The sequence below is a fragment of the Euwallacea fornicatus genome, chromosome 1, assembly GCF_040115645.1.
Source record: "Euwallacea fornicatus isolate EFF26 chromosome 1, ASM4011564v1, whole genome shotgun sequence".
Lineage (NCBI taxonomy): Eukaryota > Metazoa > Arthropoda > Insecta > Coleoptera > Curculionidae > Euwallacea > Euwallacea fornicatus.
Genome location: NC_089541.1, coordinates 871,682 through 891,936, shown reverse-complemented (window position 1 = coordinate 891,936; position 20,255 = coordinate 871,682). Strand labels below are relative to the sequence as shown.

The 20,255-nt window shown below is 39.4% G+C and overlaps 2 protein-coding genes across 3 annotated transcripts; both read right to left on the bottom strand.

The window, feature by feature from the left end:
- Window positions 1-386: 386 nt before the first annotated feature.
- On the bottom strand, window positions 387-10,362 carry mei-41 (meiotic 41). The gene is made up of 19 exons (XM_066282306.1): window positions 7,946-10,362; window positions 7,492-7,894; window positions 6,860-7,140; window positions 5,847-6,806; window positions 5,558-5,787; window positions 5,271-5,502; window positions 5,033-5,220; window positions 4,774-4,915; window positions 4,546-4,716; window positions 4,266-4,494; window positions 3,796-4,214; window positions 3,532-3,740; window positions 2,926-3,055; window positions 2,441-2,872; window positions 2,025-2,215; window positions 1,381-1,972; window positions 1,092-1,251; window positions 658-899; window positions 387-599 (listed from the first exon to the last, which is right to left on the bottom strand). Exons 1-19 carry the CDS (start codon window positions 10,199-10,201, stop codon window positions 426-428), a joined length of 7,641 nt encoding a protein of 2,546 aa, XP_066138403.1. The 5' UTR covers window positions 10,202-10,362; the 3' UTR covers window positions 387-425.
- A 1,956-nt stretch (window positions 10,363-12,318) lies between these two features.
- On the bottom strand, window positions 12,319-19,135 carry LOC136338785 (insulinoma-associated protein 1a-like). 2 transcript variants are annotated; one of them, XM_066281503.1, is made up of 6 exons: window positions 19,008-19,135; window positions 16,272-16,539; window positions 16,085-16,214; window positions 15,881-16,025; window positions 13,236-13,437; window positions 12,319-13,180 (listed from the first exon to the last, which is right to left on the bottom strand). In XM_066281503.1, the coding sequence occupies exons 1-6, from the start codon at window positions 19,055-19,057 to the stop codon at window positions 13,136-13,138; spliced, it is 840 nt and encodes a 279-aa protein (XP_066137600.1). In that variant the 5' UTR covers window positions 19,058-19,135; the 3' UTR covers window positions 12,319-13,135. The 2 variants fall into 2 exon arrangements, with proteins under 2 accessions (XP_066137600.1, XP_066137608.1); XM_066281511.1 differs by having other exon boundaries at window positions 16,272-16,536; window positions 19,008-19,123.
- Window positions 19,136-20,255: the final 1,120 nt, after the last annotated feature.

Genomic DNA, 20,255 nt, shown 5'->3' with positions numbered 1-20,255 from the left:
GAAAAAAGTTCCTGTAATGCTTGTCGATAAAAAAGTTTTCTTTGGAGATTTGAGGGCATAGAAGGTAAAATCAAGACCTTTAGAAAATAAGCCCTTTATTGACTTATTATAAAACTACTGACGATAACTTAACAAGGGAAAGGGGCAAAATATGTCATAACATTCTTCGCCCCCCATCTTGCGTATTTCCTCAGGTAGCTTGGAGTGTTCCTCTGTTTCGCTTCGAGCGTTCTCCAGCTAGCAAACTTGAAATTTATTGTTTCGGATGCGAAGTCTCCAGAGCTTTAGACAGGGTGGGCTTACTTTCTGTTAACATTGGTCGATTATGGGAAGAAGTTGGGTGTTTTCTTTGAAACCGACACGAAAGTTCAGAAGAAAAATACGAATTTGCTTTGAAAAAACTTTAACAAATTAATCACACAACTTTACAAATATGGCCCCCACCCCACGTACATTTGACATAAATTGTCCACACTCTTTGCCTCGTTAATCAAATAATCCACCTGCCCCTCAATAGACAAGCACTGCGACATAGTCCTATTTCTCGTCTTGACTTTGCCCTGCAGTCTCAGCTCTATATTCTTAATATGTTCCAACGCCTAAAACAAATAATTAAAAAAAAAATTGAGAAAAATTACACCCGACTTCAATAAAAACCTGCTCATTGACTTTTTCAGAGCTTTGCGCTGAAGCCGGGACGTTTCTAGGCCAAGACACCAAGGGATCATAGACAAATGGGGTTACTATAGACATTAAAGTGGCAGTATTTGACCTGAGAACCCTCAAAGTAAATTCGCAGGACTTTCGAAATACTCCTTCGACCCCCAGAGGTCCCATTGCTGCAATCATGTTCTGGGTCAGCCTGAAAGGCACTCTTTCCGGCCACTCAAAGGATTCACCTGAAATAAGAGACACTTTAGGGTCCGTGACATATTCGGGGGAATATTCAAAATGGCGGCCAAGCTTTACGTCACATTTATCACTTCGTAAATTCTGTAAAAATCATTAAATTCGTTGCAGATTCTCCAAAAATATGCTTGAAGAGTCGACCATCAATATTTATATTCTCTATAAATAAATAAATGCGACACCTTTGTTGAACAGACAGTTGAAATCGACGTGGACAACGTCCCCACAAGTAGAATCCAAGAGAATGTTTTCTCCGTGTCTGTCGCCTAATCCCAGCATGTACCCCGTAATGGAAATCACTGCAGTGGTTCTGATATATCCCGTCCTGGCAGTGAACCACGTCTAGAAAACGTCAATCAATATTATCCGTGTGCGGAAGTAATGAACTTGCCAATTCTTCAAATCGAATCGAGGGACATTCACTTCAAAACAGCTATCTGGAATTCTACCTCATTATCCCTTTCAATTTACCTGAGCATCCGGAAACGTCTTCCTAAACCACTCCCCCAGCACTGGAGGGTGTCTTTTCAAGAGCACATTGGTAAACACGTCCCTCTTCTTCGACAAGGGGTCCCTGATGTTGCAACACACCTCCTTGATCTCTCGCGGCTTCATCCCCAGCCCCCTTTGCTTGTAAACGTTCATCAAAATCGGCCTGAGCCCCACCAAATCGTTCAGCCACTCAATCAGCCCGCACTCTTCGTTCAAAGGGGCCACAGAATAGAGCCTGATATTGAGACGACGTTGCCGCGCTTCTGCGTCTCTCATCATCAGTTGGTTAACTATATCATTAAATTCCATCAAGCGAAAGTCTTTGCGCAGATCGTCTTTAGGTTTCAGCATGAAAGTATAGCTCTTTCCATCCGAGCCCTTCAGAGAGATTTTCCGAGGCCGCTGCAGGCTGTTTAAGATTGAAATGTCGTCTTCAATGCCTACGATATGGGCGTAATGGTTGGGGAAAGGGTTGTGGTGCTCTGTGTTCTTGAAGTCGGGATTGGGCAGGATTAGGGAGCGGAATTTGTGCGTTGGCATCATTATTTCGCTGAAGTTCTTGCAGAGCATCCTGAAATGGGGCAATTAGTTTGACGCTTAATTTGATTTTCGAATCTAGAAACCTGGGTAGAGATCTAACCAAGAGATTAACCGAAGCGGTATTTACATCGGAAGGTATTTCCTTATTGCACAGCTCGATGAGCTTTTCGGCAAGACTCGTGAAGTCTTTGATGAGGCGCGAGAGTGGTTCCTGGCGCAGTCTCGGGTCGTTGAGGATTTCTGCACAGCGTTTGGCGCGGATCGGATAGCTCGACTATCAAAACATACTCGTATGAGCAAATCCAAAAATACAACCTAATGTAAAGGCAACTTTCAGACCGCAGTGGGAAAAAATCGTTACCTACGAGTGTTAGCAACCTCGTAACACTGAAAATCTATTTTCACGAAAGTACCCACCATTTTCTACGCCACTGATTTATCGATACATGGCAGCGAACGCTCATGTTTTTCAAATATATTTGTTAAAGCAAATTCTCACCTTAATAACCGAGCTGATCATCCACAAACACTGCTGGGGATAGTACTGCACCAACTTCACAATGATGCTTTTTAGCTGCACGTAAACCTCTTTCTGTGGATGTGCAATGCGCGAGATTATCTGCGAAAATGACGTGAGGAAAACGAAAGCCGGCAGCTTGTTCAGAAAACTGTCGATTATTTTGGTCATTTTCACGAGCGTGAGCCGTCTTTCGTCCTTAGCGCCGCCACTGGAAACATCCGCCAATCGCGTCCCGTAATCGAACCAGATGGACAAAAGCCTGGGCATCGAATGGTACACGTAGGTGGTGCCGTAGTACAGGGAACGTCCAAAATTGTGCACGATGTGCAGCTGAAATTCGCCAGCTTTCGTGTCTCTATCGGAGTCCGGGTAGTTTTGCCAAATACGATCCTGATATTGCGCCAAACACACCTAAAAAGTAAGGCTTTTGAGGTAAATTAATACCAGTAAACTATAGTACGTACCAGACTTTTTTCCCATTCCTTGAAGACCTCAACTGCATCTTTATACTGCTGCAAGTTGGTTTCCACGTCTACGCTGCATATGTCGTTATTATAGTTTGCTATAAGCAGTCGGGCTTCTGCACACAATTTCCTGCAAATGTAAAAATATTCTCTTTGATGATAGTTATTTACGGCGCAAGTTCAGTAGATGGCTTGTTATAGCACATTTTTCACTGGAAAAATGCGCATTAGAATGGTAAAAACACCTAATGGATGTATATGGTAAGTTACATATACCATTGCTAAATTTACAAAAAAATTGTATTATGGGTCAAAACAAATAATGTTTCTTGAAGAAATGGCGAACGCAACATTTCTTTACATTTATCCCTATAACGCATTTAAGCCTTTATTGAAACCTCTCAGCATCGACTGAACATTAAAATGCTTCAAACGATGGATTCCTAAGTAGAGTTCGATAAAGTTGATTACCAACAACATTACAGCATCAGGTACTGCAATGTTCGTTTGACCAGCACAGTGCTGCAATGTCGTGACAGCACAGTGCAGCACAAGATAAGGATGTCTATGAGTATAGTATGAAATATAACAATGCAGTTAAACTACCTTTGCTCCACGGAGAGCTTAGTAATGGCCTGCTGGGCTTTTTGACTGCCCACAGCGTCGGGGATATAAACATTAAGCCCTCGTTTCAGCGTGATTAAGGCCTCCTCATGTTCCTCCCTCTGCCAATGCAATTTCGCCTTTTCAATGAATAGTTTCGGGGAATTGTACTTTTCCGCGTCCAGGACGTATGTGTAAGCTTGTTGGTGAATCTAAAGAAATATCATTAAATCTGAAGAATGACTACTATGATCACCTACGACGCACCCCTGCGGTTCTGGCAACATTAATGCTCTGCAACCACGTTTCTCCAAGTAATTTATCCAAGAAAGGCACCGCCTGCGGAGCTTTCACCTCCACGATGGATTTGGTTAAATTCAAGGCGACTCTTCTGAGGCAGAGCAGCGGCTCTACCACGCGTACGCTCTCCTGAACCACTTTAATCCTCAGCTGCCACTCATTACTCAGTTTGCTCAAGATGGATTCTGCATAGTTCGAATCATTGGGCTTGACTAAGAGGTCGAAAAGAGCTTTTTCTAGTTGCGCCAGCTCGGTAAGGCGGTGTAGATGGGTAATGTAGCTGTAACCGTGATGATAAGCTCCTTCCTCAAGACTGGCAGCTCCAAAACAATCGACTTGCTGCCTTTTTAATTCGTTTATAACCCGTTTGAACTCATTTCTTTGTCCTGAAAAAGAAAACTTACAACGGCGTTTTTCACGATTTTTGTTGTGCGTACCTTTTTTCATGCAAATTAAACTCCTGCCGACTTGCACCCCCCATCCTCTGCAATCCTCGTACTTGTCGAGTAAAATCTCTAAGTCGTCATAATTGCCCAATCGCCAGAGGGCCTCCGCCTGCATATCTAGCAGCATATTCCCGAATTCCGGCTGCAAATCTAAGGCTCCTTCTGCGCAATAAAGGGCTGTGTTTACTTTGTCTAAATCCAGATAGCATTGGATTAACCCCTACAAAGTATTTTAGGGTTATTGGTGGTGATAAAACATGAAATCATTCACCCGAATGTGTTGGAGCTTAAGCGGTCTGGGCATGTGTTCATAAACAGCGACGGCATCGTTAAGCTTGCCAGCTACCTCCAAAGATAGCAGCTTCTGCTCCAACGAAGGTTCGCATGGCAGTAAAGGTTCCACCCCTAAAACTCCGTCAGGTTCGTCTAGTTGGGCATAAATCTGTGATTTTAATAAGCCTTATAGTAGTTAAGGGAGGCTTTTTAAGGATTTTAGTACCTCGGCTAATAACTGTAAATTTGGCGAGACTTGATCGGGGTTCTCGCTGATGTAGTTCTCGAGGTGCAGCAAGGCTCGAGGGTATTCTCCACAGTTGTAGTTACATTGAGCCAGCTCGAGTTTGCAGAATTTAGAGACAAATCTGAGAAATCCATCAATTCAAATGTGAGTTGTTTTTTTCTTTTTCTTTCGACCAAAAATGTTGAAAGAATTTCGATAATTAATTTTTGGATGATCTCAACGCCAAGTTGTAACTCACCTCTTCACGGTTTGATAATTTCTATCGTTGCTTGCACTCAAACCTTTATGCCATTGCCATTCTCTCAACCAACGCTCCAAAAAGTCTAGCAGCACAAACACCACTTTAGTACATTTAATCTGCTTCTCCTCCTCCGAGGTCACTTCTTTGGCCATGGGCACCATGTCCGGTATAATTAAGGGCCTAATCTGAACCCTTATAATTACCTCAACGTATTGAACCCAGTTTAATCGCTTACATTAAAAAGTGTTTGGTCAGCAGTTCGCTTCACTTTTGAGCTGCTCAGGACCGCCACAAACTCCTTGTAACTCTTCTCTTCCTCATCATTAGCTCCTTCCAATAAGGAGTGCAGGAGAATATATGGGAGAAAGTGCATGAGAACTCGTTTGTCCAGCTTCATGCTAGGATAGCAAGTCAGGAGTAATGATCTTTTCTCCAGGGTTAAAGTGTTTATGAGGCTGGAAGTCCAACTAAAATTTTCTGCATAAGCTCTTGTTTAAGTTTAAAGTAATTAGTGAGATTAACTTATAGAGCCACGCCTGGAAGCTTGAGCCGTCACTGCTGCCATAAACAGGACAACGATAACTAGTGGAGTTTTCCACACAAATGTATTTAGAGGAAAGCAGAGGGGTCATAACTTCTCTGTGGGCCTCCGAGAACTTGTTCCACATAAAGTGGCGAGAGCTGAATTCGCTGGGGGAAATTTCGTAGGTCTTCAGGATTTCTTGAATGGCCAAAGCCACTCGGTCAGTGTTCTATATAAACTGAATTCAGTAAAAAGTTCATTAATAATAACTATTGCTTTTTCCAATACCCTCGCATTTTTGTCAGTCTGGAAGGCCTTAATTAGCTCAGTCAAGGCGCTTTCAATGAAAGAATTATCGCTGATGAAAAACATGAAACTCTGGCTCTGTTGGGTGTACCTCCTGGGTAAGTGACTAGACTCAATGGCTCCCAACTCTCCGAAAACTTTCCCGCAAGCCAGCTTAAGCGCCACGTCCTTCTCCCGGCATCCCAAAGTCAGATAATCAATGAGCTCAACCAAAGTGCCATCAATTCCATTATAACCCAACACCATCTGATCTAAATCCTCCCGATTCTGCTCCAAACAACTCTTCACTTGTCGCAAACTCTGCACCCTCACCTCAACCGTATCGTGCTTTAAATACTTCAAAAACCTGCGAATTTTCTGCCTAAAACTCAATCCCTCCACATCCTTTAAATGCCTCTTAATTACACTCAAAACAATTGGAGCTATATAGCTGTTATTGTTCACAAAAAATAAATCCACAATGAACTCCTTTAAGTTCTCTTCGTTCTCTACTACAAGATATCGAAAGATTTTATTAACGTCGTTGGGGCAGGTCTCGATTAGGGGCAACATCGAAGTGAAAATTGTGGCCAAATGGGGTCCCAAACAGTCGATTTCACAGCTGTGAATAAAGGCGTCCCACACTTTGCAGGTCAAAACGGGGTGTTTGAGGTAGTGGCCGGTTTGCAACATGGCAATTATCTTGAATCTGAGGGGCATTATTCTAGGACAGCCCAGGAATTGCAGCAGATCTGCGAGACTAGATAAAATAGCCTCATTTTTGAAATATTGCCCTGTCAGTTCCAGGTCGAAATAAAGCAGAAACGGTAGGAAATAAGGCTGAATGTAGTCTTCGATTGAGGTTTTGTTAGTGTTATTGTCCTCTGCGAGTAACAGTTGAAAGGTTGTTAGCACTTTCTGGCGTTTTTCGTGGAAGTTCAGGAGAAGTTCGTTGAAAATAACCTGCGAAAAAGGTAGAAAGACAACAAAAATGGGTTTTTGTTTTTGAATCTTACTTTAAAGTTAAGTTTTCTGAGTTTCGGCCCACTGAGATTAGTAGTGGTTTCGAGATAGATTAGACATTTTCGAGAATCCTCTCGGTCGACATTCTCAAGGAATAAATGCAGGAATATGTTGCCATAGTTTTTGGTCAGGAGATCGGCAACTTCGACTTCCATTAAAACGGCCATGTCCTGGATTAGTTTGGCTACTTTCGGGTTTTTCGCGATTTTGGCTACTAGGTAGGGAAGCAATTTTGGGGCTTCCTTAGTGACGAAATCTTTGACTCCATCGAAACCTGTTGAAATACAGATGAAAGCAGATGGGTGTGTAACTTCTAAGTAAATATTATGAGTGGCGTGCATTCACCATTTCATGCAGAAATACTTTCAAACAATGCGACAATCTCGTATGTTTATTTACATAAACATTTGAATTATTTAGCATTTTGTTAATATCTGGTCTTAAAGAAATGTTATTCAATTTAATTCGATAATAAAGGATATGCATTCATCATTTTGACCATAAAATCTTTTAAAATCGCTGGATAGGCGAACGTTTACGCATACAAGTAATGAACATTTGCCATTTTGTCCATTAAAACTCGAACCAAAGAGAAACTCTTGGCATTCATTCACCATCTATTTACCTAACATAACTGAAACCTTCACCAACGACTCCTGCAAGCTGGCATTAACAATGTACTGATTGCTGTAACATAAATGCACTATAACTTCACATAAAACATCCGAGTTTTGCTTGTATAGAGTCAACAGCCCTGCTTCATTTCGTTTCGATATCCTCAAACATCGATCTACAGCCACGAAGCTGTATTTGGAAGTGGGAACCATGATCAAATATAAGAATATTTTCATACACTCCAACTTCAGTTTACCGCAGCTCACATGGGATACCGCGGTTATGGTTTCAAGTAATGTGTCCTGCAAGTCGTATTCCAAGTATTGCAGGGATTGCTTGGTTAATTTCAGCAATACTGTAGTAATAATGTCGAGAACTTGGGCTTTCGTGTCATCCGCAACTGCTGGATTATCCTATATATTTAAAAAAATTATGAAAAATTCAAATTTCATGAATAGAATTACCAATCCATTGCTAATGATCAGCTTTATGACTCTAACTAAAGCCTTCCTCACTTCCAATTGTGAATCTCCACATAGCTGTATCCATATTTTCGTTACATCAGGAGTAAAGAATTTTGGCACATGTTGGGATAAAGCTGGCAAAGTCTCTAGAGCTTTCTGCATTAAGTGCTTATTGCTGCTTATGAGGTAGTTTACAATAGTCTTGAGAATTGTTATTGAGAGTGAAGCAGAATCCACTTGATTTTTTGAGAAAACTATGCATAGTTCTTGGAGAGTCGATATCTTTGAGCCCTCACACTTCTGACATAAAGTTCTTGTGGTAGTTTTAGTAAACACTCTAACAAAGTCGCTATTAGTACTGCACAACACTAAAGGAATCACTCGAACTAAGCTCTGTTGGACCTCTCTCAAATTAATTGATAATAAGGGCAAGAAAATGGTATTAATTACTGCATCTTTATTAGAAAATGTATACAATAGCTGTGGAATGCTCTGCACAACAGCACTCAACTCACTTGCGTTTCTTTGTCTGCAAACTTTAGCTTCCACTAGATTTAAATGCACTGCTTCAATTAAATCCAAATGATCTCTATTTAAATTCTTAATCAAGCCGCTGGATATGGCATTGAAAAATTCTGATAAAAGTTTCAAGATCCCTTCATGGGTCAGTAAATTGTCTTTCGAAATTGAGCTATAGAGAGCATTAATATCAGCTTTGATTTTGTTTCTTTCTGTAGTGATTCCATTGTAGTTGCTGGGCATTTGAGTGTTAAAATTAAGCAACGGACAGGCAATTAAATGGTAAATAATGTCCAGGTTTTTGCAGTCTGATAACTGCAAATGCTGCACTAAAAATCTCAGAACTGTGATCGAGGTAAAAACGCCTTTACATGAAATCTGATGCTTTGCAACAGTAGAGAGCAAATTGGGCATTACAGCGCTACCATTAAAAAAGTATAACGAACACTCAATTTGTTTAAATTTTTTGAAAAACTCAAGCTTAAGGTCTAATAAACTCCAACAAATTTCTGAACAAAATAACATTTTTTTTTCAACCTCGCACACAGTTTCGGAACAATGTAAACTGTCCCAAGACAAATTGAGGCATGTGCAAAATTGTCTCCATGTCAGGCTATGTTTAAAGGCATCTAGTGAGGACATATAAGGTGTGGCCTCAAAACAATTACATATCTCAATTAAAATTGTAGTTTTCAAAAAATTAAATATCAGAGAGTTATTGGCATTAATCAGGAAATTTACATTTACAACTGGCAAATCTCCCCAATATGTGTCCACACATAAAATTTGGATTTCTTTTGAAGGCTCACTATTATTGTTCTCCAGCAAAAGCTTGATAATATAAGCAATGATTCTCTTATGGTTGCTACTAAAATTACCTGGAAGTTTACAACATTCCTCCAAGTATTGAAATAGTAAATCTTCAAACACATCTTTATCAAACTTCTTTGGGTTCTTATTATTATAAAAGTCATAGGTAAGTTGCTCAAACAAAGAAAAGAACTCAAGAATCTTTTTAACGGTGCTAAACTTCAGATTGTTGATGTTGTAATGCAGTCTTTGAAGGACATTAATAAAAACTGCACAAACCTCCAACTCATGATAGCTACAATTTAGCAAATACACCAAATTCCCTAAAGTCTCCTCTACTGTTGGGTTTACACTATTAAAAGTCACACTTTCAATTAAAATAAACTGGACAATTTTCAGCAACTTCCTAACAAGACCTAAAGCAGTCTTTTCACTACTAAGTTCAATGCTCGCCCTATTGAGATTCAACTTCCTTTTCAGCTCCTCACTCTTCTTAGGTTCAAACACAGCCAGCCTCACAGAGTCGCCACCGTGTCTCAAATACTCACATGAGTCATTAAAACCTTTACAATACTCCTCAGCTAGGGAAGTATAAACATGTGTTTGAGTTCTTGACAACTGGTCTAAAATGCTTATTTGAGCCACCACAAGGATGTCATTGTCGTTGGAATTAAGGAGATAGAGAAATTGTCCCAACAACCAAGTCGTGAAGCAGTGGTATTTGTCTACAGTGTCTTTATAAGCTTGAAAAGTAACTCCTGGTTCTTTGGTGTAAATGAAGGTTCGGGAGAATTGTTTTGACATGACCATATTGGCTAAAGTTTGGATACTGTTTTTGTCTGTGGTTCCGGATTTCAACATAGAATCGACAAGATCGTCCAGCATTTTCCATGTGTGGAAAGCCTCTTCGAGGAGAAGAGAAGCCATTACGAAATATTGTTTGATAAGTCTCAAGACGAGTGTGTCTATGATTTACCTAACATATTTAGGTTCTTATATGTTTTAAATTATATAAACGAAATTTCTTTTTAACTTTAAAGAATATCTTGTACATACTTTTATGTTTATTTACTTTTCTGAAGCGCCAAAATCAAACGGTCTAAAACAATTATCACTGACATGTGTCATCAAATGATAAAGATAAACAGTAGGGGTGTGTGACGTCATTGTGTATGCAGAAATTAAGTTAAAGTCCATGGTGCCACAAATTTACATTTAAGTTACTGAATATTTGAATGCTTTGGGGTCACATTATAATAAATGAGAGTTCTCCGCAAATCGAACAAGAAATATTGTGTAATTTTCCTATTTTAAAATATTCCGTCGCATTTGCCGTTCTCCGTTTCCAATGGATCCACATTTATCGACTTCCCTTTATAACTTAGAACCCCCAGCCTTTATAAACATATTCGAGTGCAAAATTTCGATAAAGCAAAATTATTTCCTCATTTTTTTATTTTTGTATCATTTGGCTGTGCGTCAACGACATAAATTTAAATAGAATTTTCATTTTTAGAGTTTTAAAACTGTGCAATTGAGGATTTAGGCAGATTTACATCTACAACTCGCAAATTTCAATGTAAAATAAAATAACATTTTGCACTGTAAGTTGCATAATTAATTGATTACTTTTTGATTTATTCTTCATTGTTCCGTTGCGTCAATAGCAAAAATCGAAGCAGTAGCTGTTTCTCATTAACTTTTAAATTTGGTTTATGAACTCGTCAATGATAATGGTAGAGTCGAAATTCACTGACAATACCCGTTCACCTTTCACTAATGGCTTGGACGGAACCTTTTTTTTATTACATAAATAATATTAATGTATTGTGGTTGCTTACGTTCAAACATTTCTGATGACGCAACGAGTCTTTATTTTCTTACTCGTTTAAGTTGCGCTCGCGACAACTGTAAGTCAGTTGTGAAAAGTTCACCTCTTATTGACTTTTGTTTTATTTACGTCATGAAAACTGTTTGAAAATGACAAAATTTCAAAATACCCGAATTTTGTATAGGTTAAATTCTCAAAATTACTCACGTATTTCGCTCCTAATTTTTGGTTAAGCGGTGCTATTTAAACACTTAATATTCAGATTCAAATAGAGAACTTTCAATGTTTTAAATTAATTCAAGAACATTGTCCGAGTAATATTTAAGACGATAAATAATAGGTAACAACCAAAGATACAAATAAAAAATCTCAAAACGAGTTTCTAAAAGTGATGTATTACCTAACTTAAGATCATTTTTAGTTATGTACATGCAGCAGGTGATAGCACTCAATAATATTTAACAAACTAATACATACATACTGTCTTAAATACCTGCTGTGAATTCATACCACCTATATATGTATAAGTTTTTTCGGAAAGTTCTGGGAACTTACCCAAGCAATTACAAAGTTAGGTTATTCATCTGTAGTATATACAGTTTGCAAGTTAAGTTTCAGACGATTTCAAAGAGTGTACCTGGTGATTGAAGTAACCCAAGTAACTTTCCAAAAAATCTTTGTGCATAGTAGGCATCTATGGTCTGAATACTGAAATCTAAGTCACACTGAATTAATGAAAATTCAAGTTTCAGTGCTAAATCGAACTCAAGTCAACTTAAGAATCTAAACTTAGTACAAAAACTCAAACAGGTGCTCAAAGTAAACCCAAATGTATAGCCCTAGGTTTAGCTCAGCAGTGTTGCCTTATAAAACTTAAAATTACTGTCAAGTAATGCTTAAATTAACTTACACACATTATTATTTATATTATATGTAACATTTTTTGACTAGATGCACACTCATCTTTGTATTCTGTATATATACTTTTACCCATAATCTAGACTAGATTTATATCTCTTAAATGACTTTACTGTGGGCTTAAATGCCCAGCAGTTTACGTTCTTCTAACGAATAATAATTTAATAATCTAATATCACATTAAATATACTATAGTTTCGTCCATTGATCTAATAAGTATTTATATATGGCAAAATAATTCACATTTCAAACTTTAAAGTACCTAAAATGGTGGCAAATGTTATGAACTACAAGGAATTGGGACCAACTTATTGCGGTGATAATGGTAAGTTTTCATGGGCGGCAGAAAGGAATATTTCCAACTTATTAACAGTAAATTTATGTTTCTGCCGTGGACGTCTATTGCGAGTGTTTAAACAATTTGACCTTAGTCCTGTACCTTTTATGTGATAATAAATGTTGCAGTGAAGGTAGTTGCTGCTTTAAGCTTATTGCCAACTATTTTCCCTGCCCGCACTTTTATAGAAAACCCATTTTTTGCAATATATGTATAGGAACTACTTTTGATATGTCTTTAGAATGCAAAAATAATAGAAAAGAAAATAAAATGTTTCTCTTAATAACTAAAATAAGCACTGGAAATGGCTCTATGCATAGTATTAAATTATTGAGATCATCAGCGTGACGTACTGATATAATACATAATACGAATTATATACATACATTCTGGAATGTACCGTATAGGACTAGAAACTCATGACTAGATTCACTCATTTGACTAGATGCTAATACACAACTATTTACAAAAATAAATGACCAGAAATTTGACTAGATCTACGTGAAAATCAATGACTAGAACCCAATACAAATGACTAGAATAATTACATAATAACTAGACCTATCTTAAAGCAATGATCGACATATATCACCAAATCATCAGTCTTCGAAACTTACACTTCTTATTTACAGTGGCTACCGACAAAATCCATCATCCACGGCACTGTGGGATAAAATCGCCCCTCTGACCCCAGTCCGCAGGCAGGGGGGAGTGGCGGGGGCCTCCAGAGGCTAGGGGGAAGACGGGGGATCGGCCTCACGGGCACGAGCCTTTGTCAGTCCATCTGGTGCAGCGTTTGGTGCTTCCGAAGGTAAGCTATCTACAGTATTGACGCAATGAGGCTAGAATTGGTGATTTTGTGGACGTTTTTTTACCCTTCGAAACCTCTTCCCGCACTCGCTGCAAGGGAATTGCTCCCCCGAATCCCCTGAATCGCTGACAATGCCCTCTTCCTGCTTGGGTTCTTTGATGGGTCGCGGTTTGTGCCACCTGCGATGGGAGGCCAAATTGGCGGGGCAGTTGAAAACTTTGTCGCATTCGGGGCAGCGATATTCTACGTGGACTATGCGCGAACATCTGAAACGCCATTTGAAACTAACTAAATACTACATAAAGCAGGGTTGTTTTTGAAATATGGGGAAAAATGCGTGTATCTGGCAACCTTTGATGAATTCCATTGAAAAAAATTGAAAAGGGCGTTATACGAGTTTATATTCATATGTGTGTGAATTCACCTTTGTAGAATGACTAAACTTGATGACAGTCTTAAAAATTCTTGATTCAGAATAATTCTTCCCCCCTCATCGATTCCCTTAACACAAAATTAACCCTTTTAAGGTGGAAGATACAGATACAAAAAGTGTTTTTGGCATTCTTTTTCCTTAAAATTGCAAGAAAACATCTCTAGAGTGGTCTAGAAAAATTGTAAAACTGATTTCGGGTTTCCTTCTGTCTTATTTGTTGCTAAAAGTCTTGTGACGTCAGGTCCGCCGAAGCGGGCAAGTAGTGGAGACGCTCGGGCCGGAAGAATACAACCACCCTCTTCCTCTTCGTTAAAATATCGTCGGTATACCATGGTTGGCACTTGAACTTACCAAGTGATGATTCCTTGATTGGCAAATGTCCAGAACCCTCGCGAGATAAATACTGCGATGAACATTGAGAATTTGAAACTAGTTAATAGTGTTTATTTTAAGTATATTTTGTAATTTTTGAGAAATACTCTAGAAAACGTATTATTCATAAAAATCATTATAAACCAACCTGATGTGCATTAACTGATTTTATAGTCGTACGCCAATTATTAAAATATTAATCATTCAAAAGTACTGTTGATGGATTGGGGCCACTTTCTCTTGTACACCCACGATAGACAAATTAACATTTTGGCAATATACCCATGAGAACTTGCTAAAGGAAGACCTGTTTGAAAGGTCTTCAGGACGCCATTTGCAGAACGATGACAGAAATTTGAACGCTTAAATTTGGCGTTTCTCTCTGTCTCTATCTCTTTCTTTCTAACACTATAAACGCGTTTCTCTCGAAATCTGAAATTGCGCATGCGGTACGCGATAGCTTGACGACTACTCGGCAGATTTCGCATAAATTTTGAGAACGTTCCTTGACTCATTGGCCTTCGCATCAACCTCTCGAATATTCCTTATTTAACGTTAAAAAGAAAATTAACAATTATTCCGAAAGACAACATGACCTTTTTTTAATCGTTGCCTTCTTTGGAATTTTCGCGACTTTTCATGATCATACGAAACGTGTTTCCATAAATTAACGATTTTTTTTCGGGGGACTTCCGTTACAGATAATATTACCGACCTCCATGGGGTATCGCAGATTTTTGACCTGAATATTTTAAGCCGCCACGGTTTCGCGATCGATAAGTACTAAAAAAAAGTACTTTGTAGTTATTACAGCTAACAGTAACTATATAAAATTACAACTAACGCGGTAATTTCTGAGAAAAAAATCCCTAAAAAGCATGAGATCTATATGTATTTCCCGCCTTAAAGTAGTGATGCGCGTATTTATTGAAACCTCCTCGTAGCGCTTCTCAACATCTCATATGATTGGTTACGGCTCGCCTAAGTTACCGTTGCGTGCGAGGTGTTGCGCGTAAGAACAAAATTACACTAAATATTAAAAGTATGGTGCGACGTACCCTTCAAGACAAAACCGAAAAGTAAGGGACGTTTTTGTCTTGTCCCTTTTCGTTGATCCCTAGTGAGTTATAATTTATTTTTTGTGGAGGACACCGCACCTTCCGAACTGCTTACCTGTTTGCGACGCATCCAATGCTTTACCCCCTCACCCGCGAACTCAACTTGAACGAGCTGTACGTCAGAGGAGCTGACGATTTCGCATTTTTATTTGAATTATGTGGCAGTTGCGGCTTTAAAGAAAATTCACAAGATTTTTGGAGCGATCACTTTTTGGACTTTCAACCCGTTACGTTCTCAGATGTTTGGACGAGTTTTCGCAAGTCTTTTTTCGGGTCACTGCTGACGAAGCTCGTAAAAATTAGTGTTGATTGATTCTTTATTCTGTGCAAATCGATCAATTAAATTTAAATTCGTTCGATTCGTTTTAAGCCTTTCAATTCGCCCCACAAGACATTAAATGCGATAACGTTGGCGAAATTTTGATACGTACCGAAAGCCGCGCTTGTCAACTTGAACAAAAGCGAAGCGCGGCGTTGCCAAAATGACTTTCTCTTCCTTCATGCATAAATTACCCCAGTTAAAAAAACGATTCAACAACTAGATATCAAACTACCCACAATAACAACACTTAAAGGATTTTAGTCACGGTCACGGTTACATGCGGGTCCACCTGTCGGCACGCGCCCCTTATTTGCACGTGCATGAGTATCGCGTGCCCTGTTGCCGTAACTAATAACTTACTATAACTACACTGCATTATCGCTTCAATCAATTTCTTGCACGGTCAAGTGCGACGATTGCACGCTCCGTTGGGTACCAATTTCGCTCCGAAATTTAGGCCTCACCTGTGCTGAGCTAATCCAAATGCGTCTTCGTAGAGCTCCTTGCAGAGTCTGCACACGTAATCGCCGATGTGGTTCTCGATTTTGGACAATTCCGCTTTGGCCTCTTCCGTGATTTCTACCACATTGAATGCAGGATCAATGTCACCTATAAGGATTGCCCACGTCAAATACTACAATAGACAGGAATTGTTATGTAAAATCTACCTTTTCTGACCACCAAATGTTCATCCGGCCTCAACTCCCTGATGATGGTGCCGGAAACTGGGGAGCTGTTGTCTTCATCAAAATTCAACTTCCTGGTAGCCTTGTTCTTTTTGGGCGTGGGAGAGTTGAGCTGTATATTTCCACAATTAAGCAATTTGAAAGTTTCGACGAAAGAATCGAATCCCACCTTGATTTTCTTGGTAGGTACTTCCGGGGTGGGGCTCTGCGCCGGCGTTTTGGATTTGGGCGAGGGAGTGCATGGTGGCGTTATGGGTACTTGGTTGGTTTTAACGCTCAGATCCAAGGGACTCGCAGATGAGGAGGTGGTCAGTTCCAAGGGTTCGGAGTAGCGGATGTAATGCTGAAACTGCAAAAAGTTGGCATCTAAATCTAGACGGTCGATTCCCAGGCGCTGCAGGAGAGATTGCTGCTGGTGGTAGAAGTGGGGAGGTCTGCTATGGGGAAAAATGAAGATTAGCAGCTTATTAAAGCATAGAAAAGGCATGTCTTCAGTTCAGTGATTTGGACCAAGATTGTTTTCTTCAACTTTTCGTATTATGAAGATTGTTCAGGCTCGGTCAGTGAGATCCTCTGCTCGAGCACACGTAGCTCATATTCCTGAGATACATTAAACCAGTTTCAATTCGATAGATTTTGTGCCGATTCACCTTCTGCAGGCCGAACTAATGTAAAAAATTTTGACAAGATGGTGAAGGATATTTTTGTTCTTTAATTCTGCTATTGTTAAATTCCGTTGGTTTATTTCAGTTAGATTCATCAATTAAAGTAAGTTTCTTTGACATTTGCCGCGATTGAAGTGCAAAAGTAAAATTTCAAAACACATTTTCTATATCTACCAATTTCAGAGCTTCGAGACTTTCTATGCTGCTCACTTTTAAATGAATCGAACAACTTTTTCTAGCGTTTTTGAAGTTTGCAACAATTTTTCCGAAAAAAACAGGACCGTAACGGGTGCAAAGAGCACAGGCATTACGCAGCTTTCCAGCGGTGGAATGCATTTTTTCATTCAGGGTTGTTTAAACGCCAAATTTTTAAGAGATTGTGCAAAGTTAAGTTTAAAATTAAAAAAAAGGCAATTCGCGATTGAATATAAGATGCATCTAAAAAGGATAGGACCACCCTTAGTTTTTTCCTAAGATGAATGAAAAAGAAATTGAGAAATTTAATTTATTTCAGCGGACTTGAAGACACCGAATTTACACAAATAATTAATAGATTTTGGGTCGTTTTATAATTTAACGTTTTCACAATGGCAAAATGGAAAATTCCTGCCCAAAAATATAAAACCACGTCAACTTTTGGTCAAAATACCCTCTCGATCGTATGGTTTCCCCTTTCCTTTGTACGAAGTTAAATACCTTCATACTTTCGATTAACTCTTGGAATGCTTCAGGGGGAATGCCATATCACTCTTTAGCAATTTTTCTCTTTAGGAACTCGATGCTTATAAACTAGCACCGTCCCTGAACGTAGACCCTGCGAGATGAATATCCCCATAAATTTTCCACTGAGTTTAGATCTGGGCTCTTCACGGGCCACTCCATCGTGGTGGCGGTGGGAAAAGAACCGTTTTTCTCTTCTCGAGTAGTACCAATAGTAGGCCCAACCGTCTGGTCCGTCGAGATTGAACTTTTTTCATGTGAAAAAATGACTGAAAGCCACTCGCTGGACCAAGACATGACTCGTTTTGCAAAAGCCACTCTCGCATTTTTATGACGCTCAGTAAGCGATGGTTTTCTTCGTTTTTTCTTGTAAATCACAAACTTGGAACGCTTTAACACATTACAAACTGTTTTTTCTCTTTTTGTAGTTTTACAATCTCTATTAATAAAATTGTGAACCAACGTCTTCAAACGGCCTGTTTTTACAGCAATTTATCTTTTTGATTACTTCTATTCCTGCAAAATGTTTATGTATTACAAAGGAGAGAATTAAGAAGAGAAAACAAGTGGTCTGATATCATTGGACGAATAAAATTATTAATTTTTTGTTCAGTTTCTTCGGCGCCCATGAACAAAATTGAATAAATAAACAATATGGGGTATAACTTGAACCAATTCGTGTTGTTAGCAAAAATGTATTAAATTTATACTGTTCTTTCCGCTTTATGTATTTTTCTAAGATTGCATGGGAGGCCCTATACTTTTTGGACGCACTTTAAATAGGGGATGTAAAGTGTCTATGTGAATATATAGAGCAAATTACTTAACTCCCCACTGGGCATTCAGTGGCGGTACCAATTTTTTTTATTCCCAAGCACCATTTGTGGTACTTTGTGGAAAGCTCTTAAATTGACGTCGATAGATCTTTCAAAATTAAATAAATAAAACACAAGAGATTTTAGTTTATCTCAATGAGTGAAAAAACTGCAGCAGATTCTCCCAATATGGAAAATGTAAATAGAAAAATTAGATGGGTATATCGCACTTTTCCGCCCCACCTTGGGTATTACGACGAATTTTAAGACACGCAAAGTAGTTTTTAACATCCACAGAAACTGAAATTTGCTTCTAGTCCACACAAGTCAAACATAATTAATTCTTGAATTTTTACAAAATAGTGAAGGTGCATTTCATAAAATTTGCGTTATTGCTGGTACCATCGATTCCCAGTCGGTTAGACTGAGAACGAGTTAATTGTTTTTGACGATAATTAGGAGAAAATTTTGAAGATTCGAAAAACGCAACTTTTATTGATATAAATAAATAAATAAAATGGTTTTGAACGGAATTATATTGGGCCAATGGACGTATCTGGTGGTGCCGCGCGTTTCCAGTACTAGCATACAAAGCAATAACAAAATTAACAAGGTTTGCACACCACATTTCCCCTAATGAAGAAGCCCACAAACTCACCACCCTCCAACCGCACTTAACACACAAATCACCCCCTTTCACCCTACCTGAACGTGGCGAATTCCATCTCATGGTGAGGATAGCTCACGCGAGGCATACCCTACACCGGACCGGATTCCACGACCGACTGACTGGCCGCATTTCGCTCGGCGTACCACGAACCCGAACCTTCGGGGGTTTTAAGCCCCCAATAGCGACGCTACTCCGCCTCGAGACGCCAAGGCTCGTGCGCTAGGTGGGGCGAGACGCGGTCGTCCCATTGGTCCGCTGCCCGAAAGCGCCCTTCATTGGCATGAGACGGTTGTAACGGATTTCGGAGATGCCGGCGTCGCGACGCTTCTGCCCGGATTTCGTCGCGCGACATTAGACAGATGGGAGGGAGCTATAGGAAGGTTATTTCTGTTGTTTGATGGTTTTTCAAGACTGGTGCTTTATCTTAAATTTGAAATAAGTAACCTCCGACCTGCATTTATAAACAATTAATTGCGGGAATGGTCTTGAAAAGCCCGCATGGCACCTGCATGACATCATTTGAGTATATTAGGCACTCGTCAGACCTTGACATAGCACTTGTTAATTTCGTAATAAATAATTCCAATAAAACCCCCCCTTCCGGCTTAGATTATCGCCGGGAGCGGAAATGTAGCAATGCTCCACGCTTCTTTTATGTCCGCACCCGATGAGTGTTCTCATCTCATCAAGTAAGATTTCACTTCACTGATCCAGAGCTTCAGATTTTGATGTTATATAAATTTTGATAATCAAAGAATCCCATTCGGACTGCACTGAATTAGGTCATCCCTTCGCGGCTTTTAATATTGTCGTTGCATAAAACTTTATTTACTGTCACTGTTACTGTCAGTCTCCCTTTGTATGCCTGGGTGGATGTTGTTTCTGTTTTATAACTACGTTCCGAGAGAGACAGAACTATATCGGAACTACTCCGATTGGAAACAAAAAATCTTCCGCCACCATTGGCGCCTTCTTCAAATGTCAGGGGTGAGATGGAAATTTGCAGGCGGTCTGCTTGGCAGTCGTTCTGCTATTTCTAAGATATTCACTTTTCTTTCAGAGTTCTGATCATAATTTGTCATATTATCACCGGAGAAACGACGGTTTAGTGAGTGCTAAGACGAGAAAAGTGTAACGTTATATTTTTAAAGATTTTAAAATGCACATGCCCCACGCAGCCCCGCCAACATGAGTTACAAGCCCCGAAAGCTGCATAAATCAGTCCCAATTGTGCGTATTAAATAATAATGTTTAATACTGTTGTTCTGTCAGCGGAATCTCAA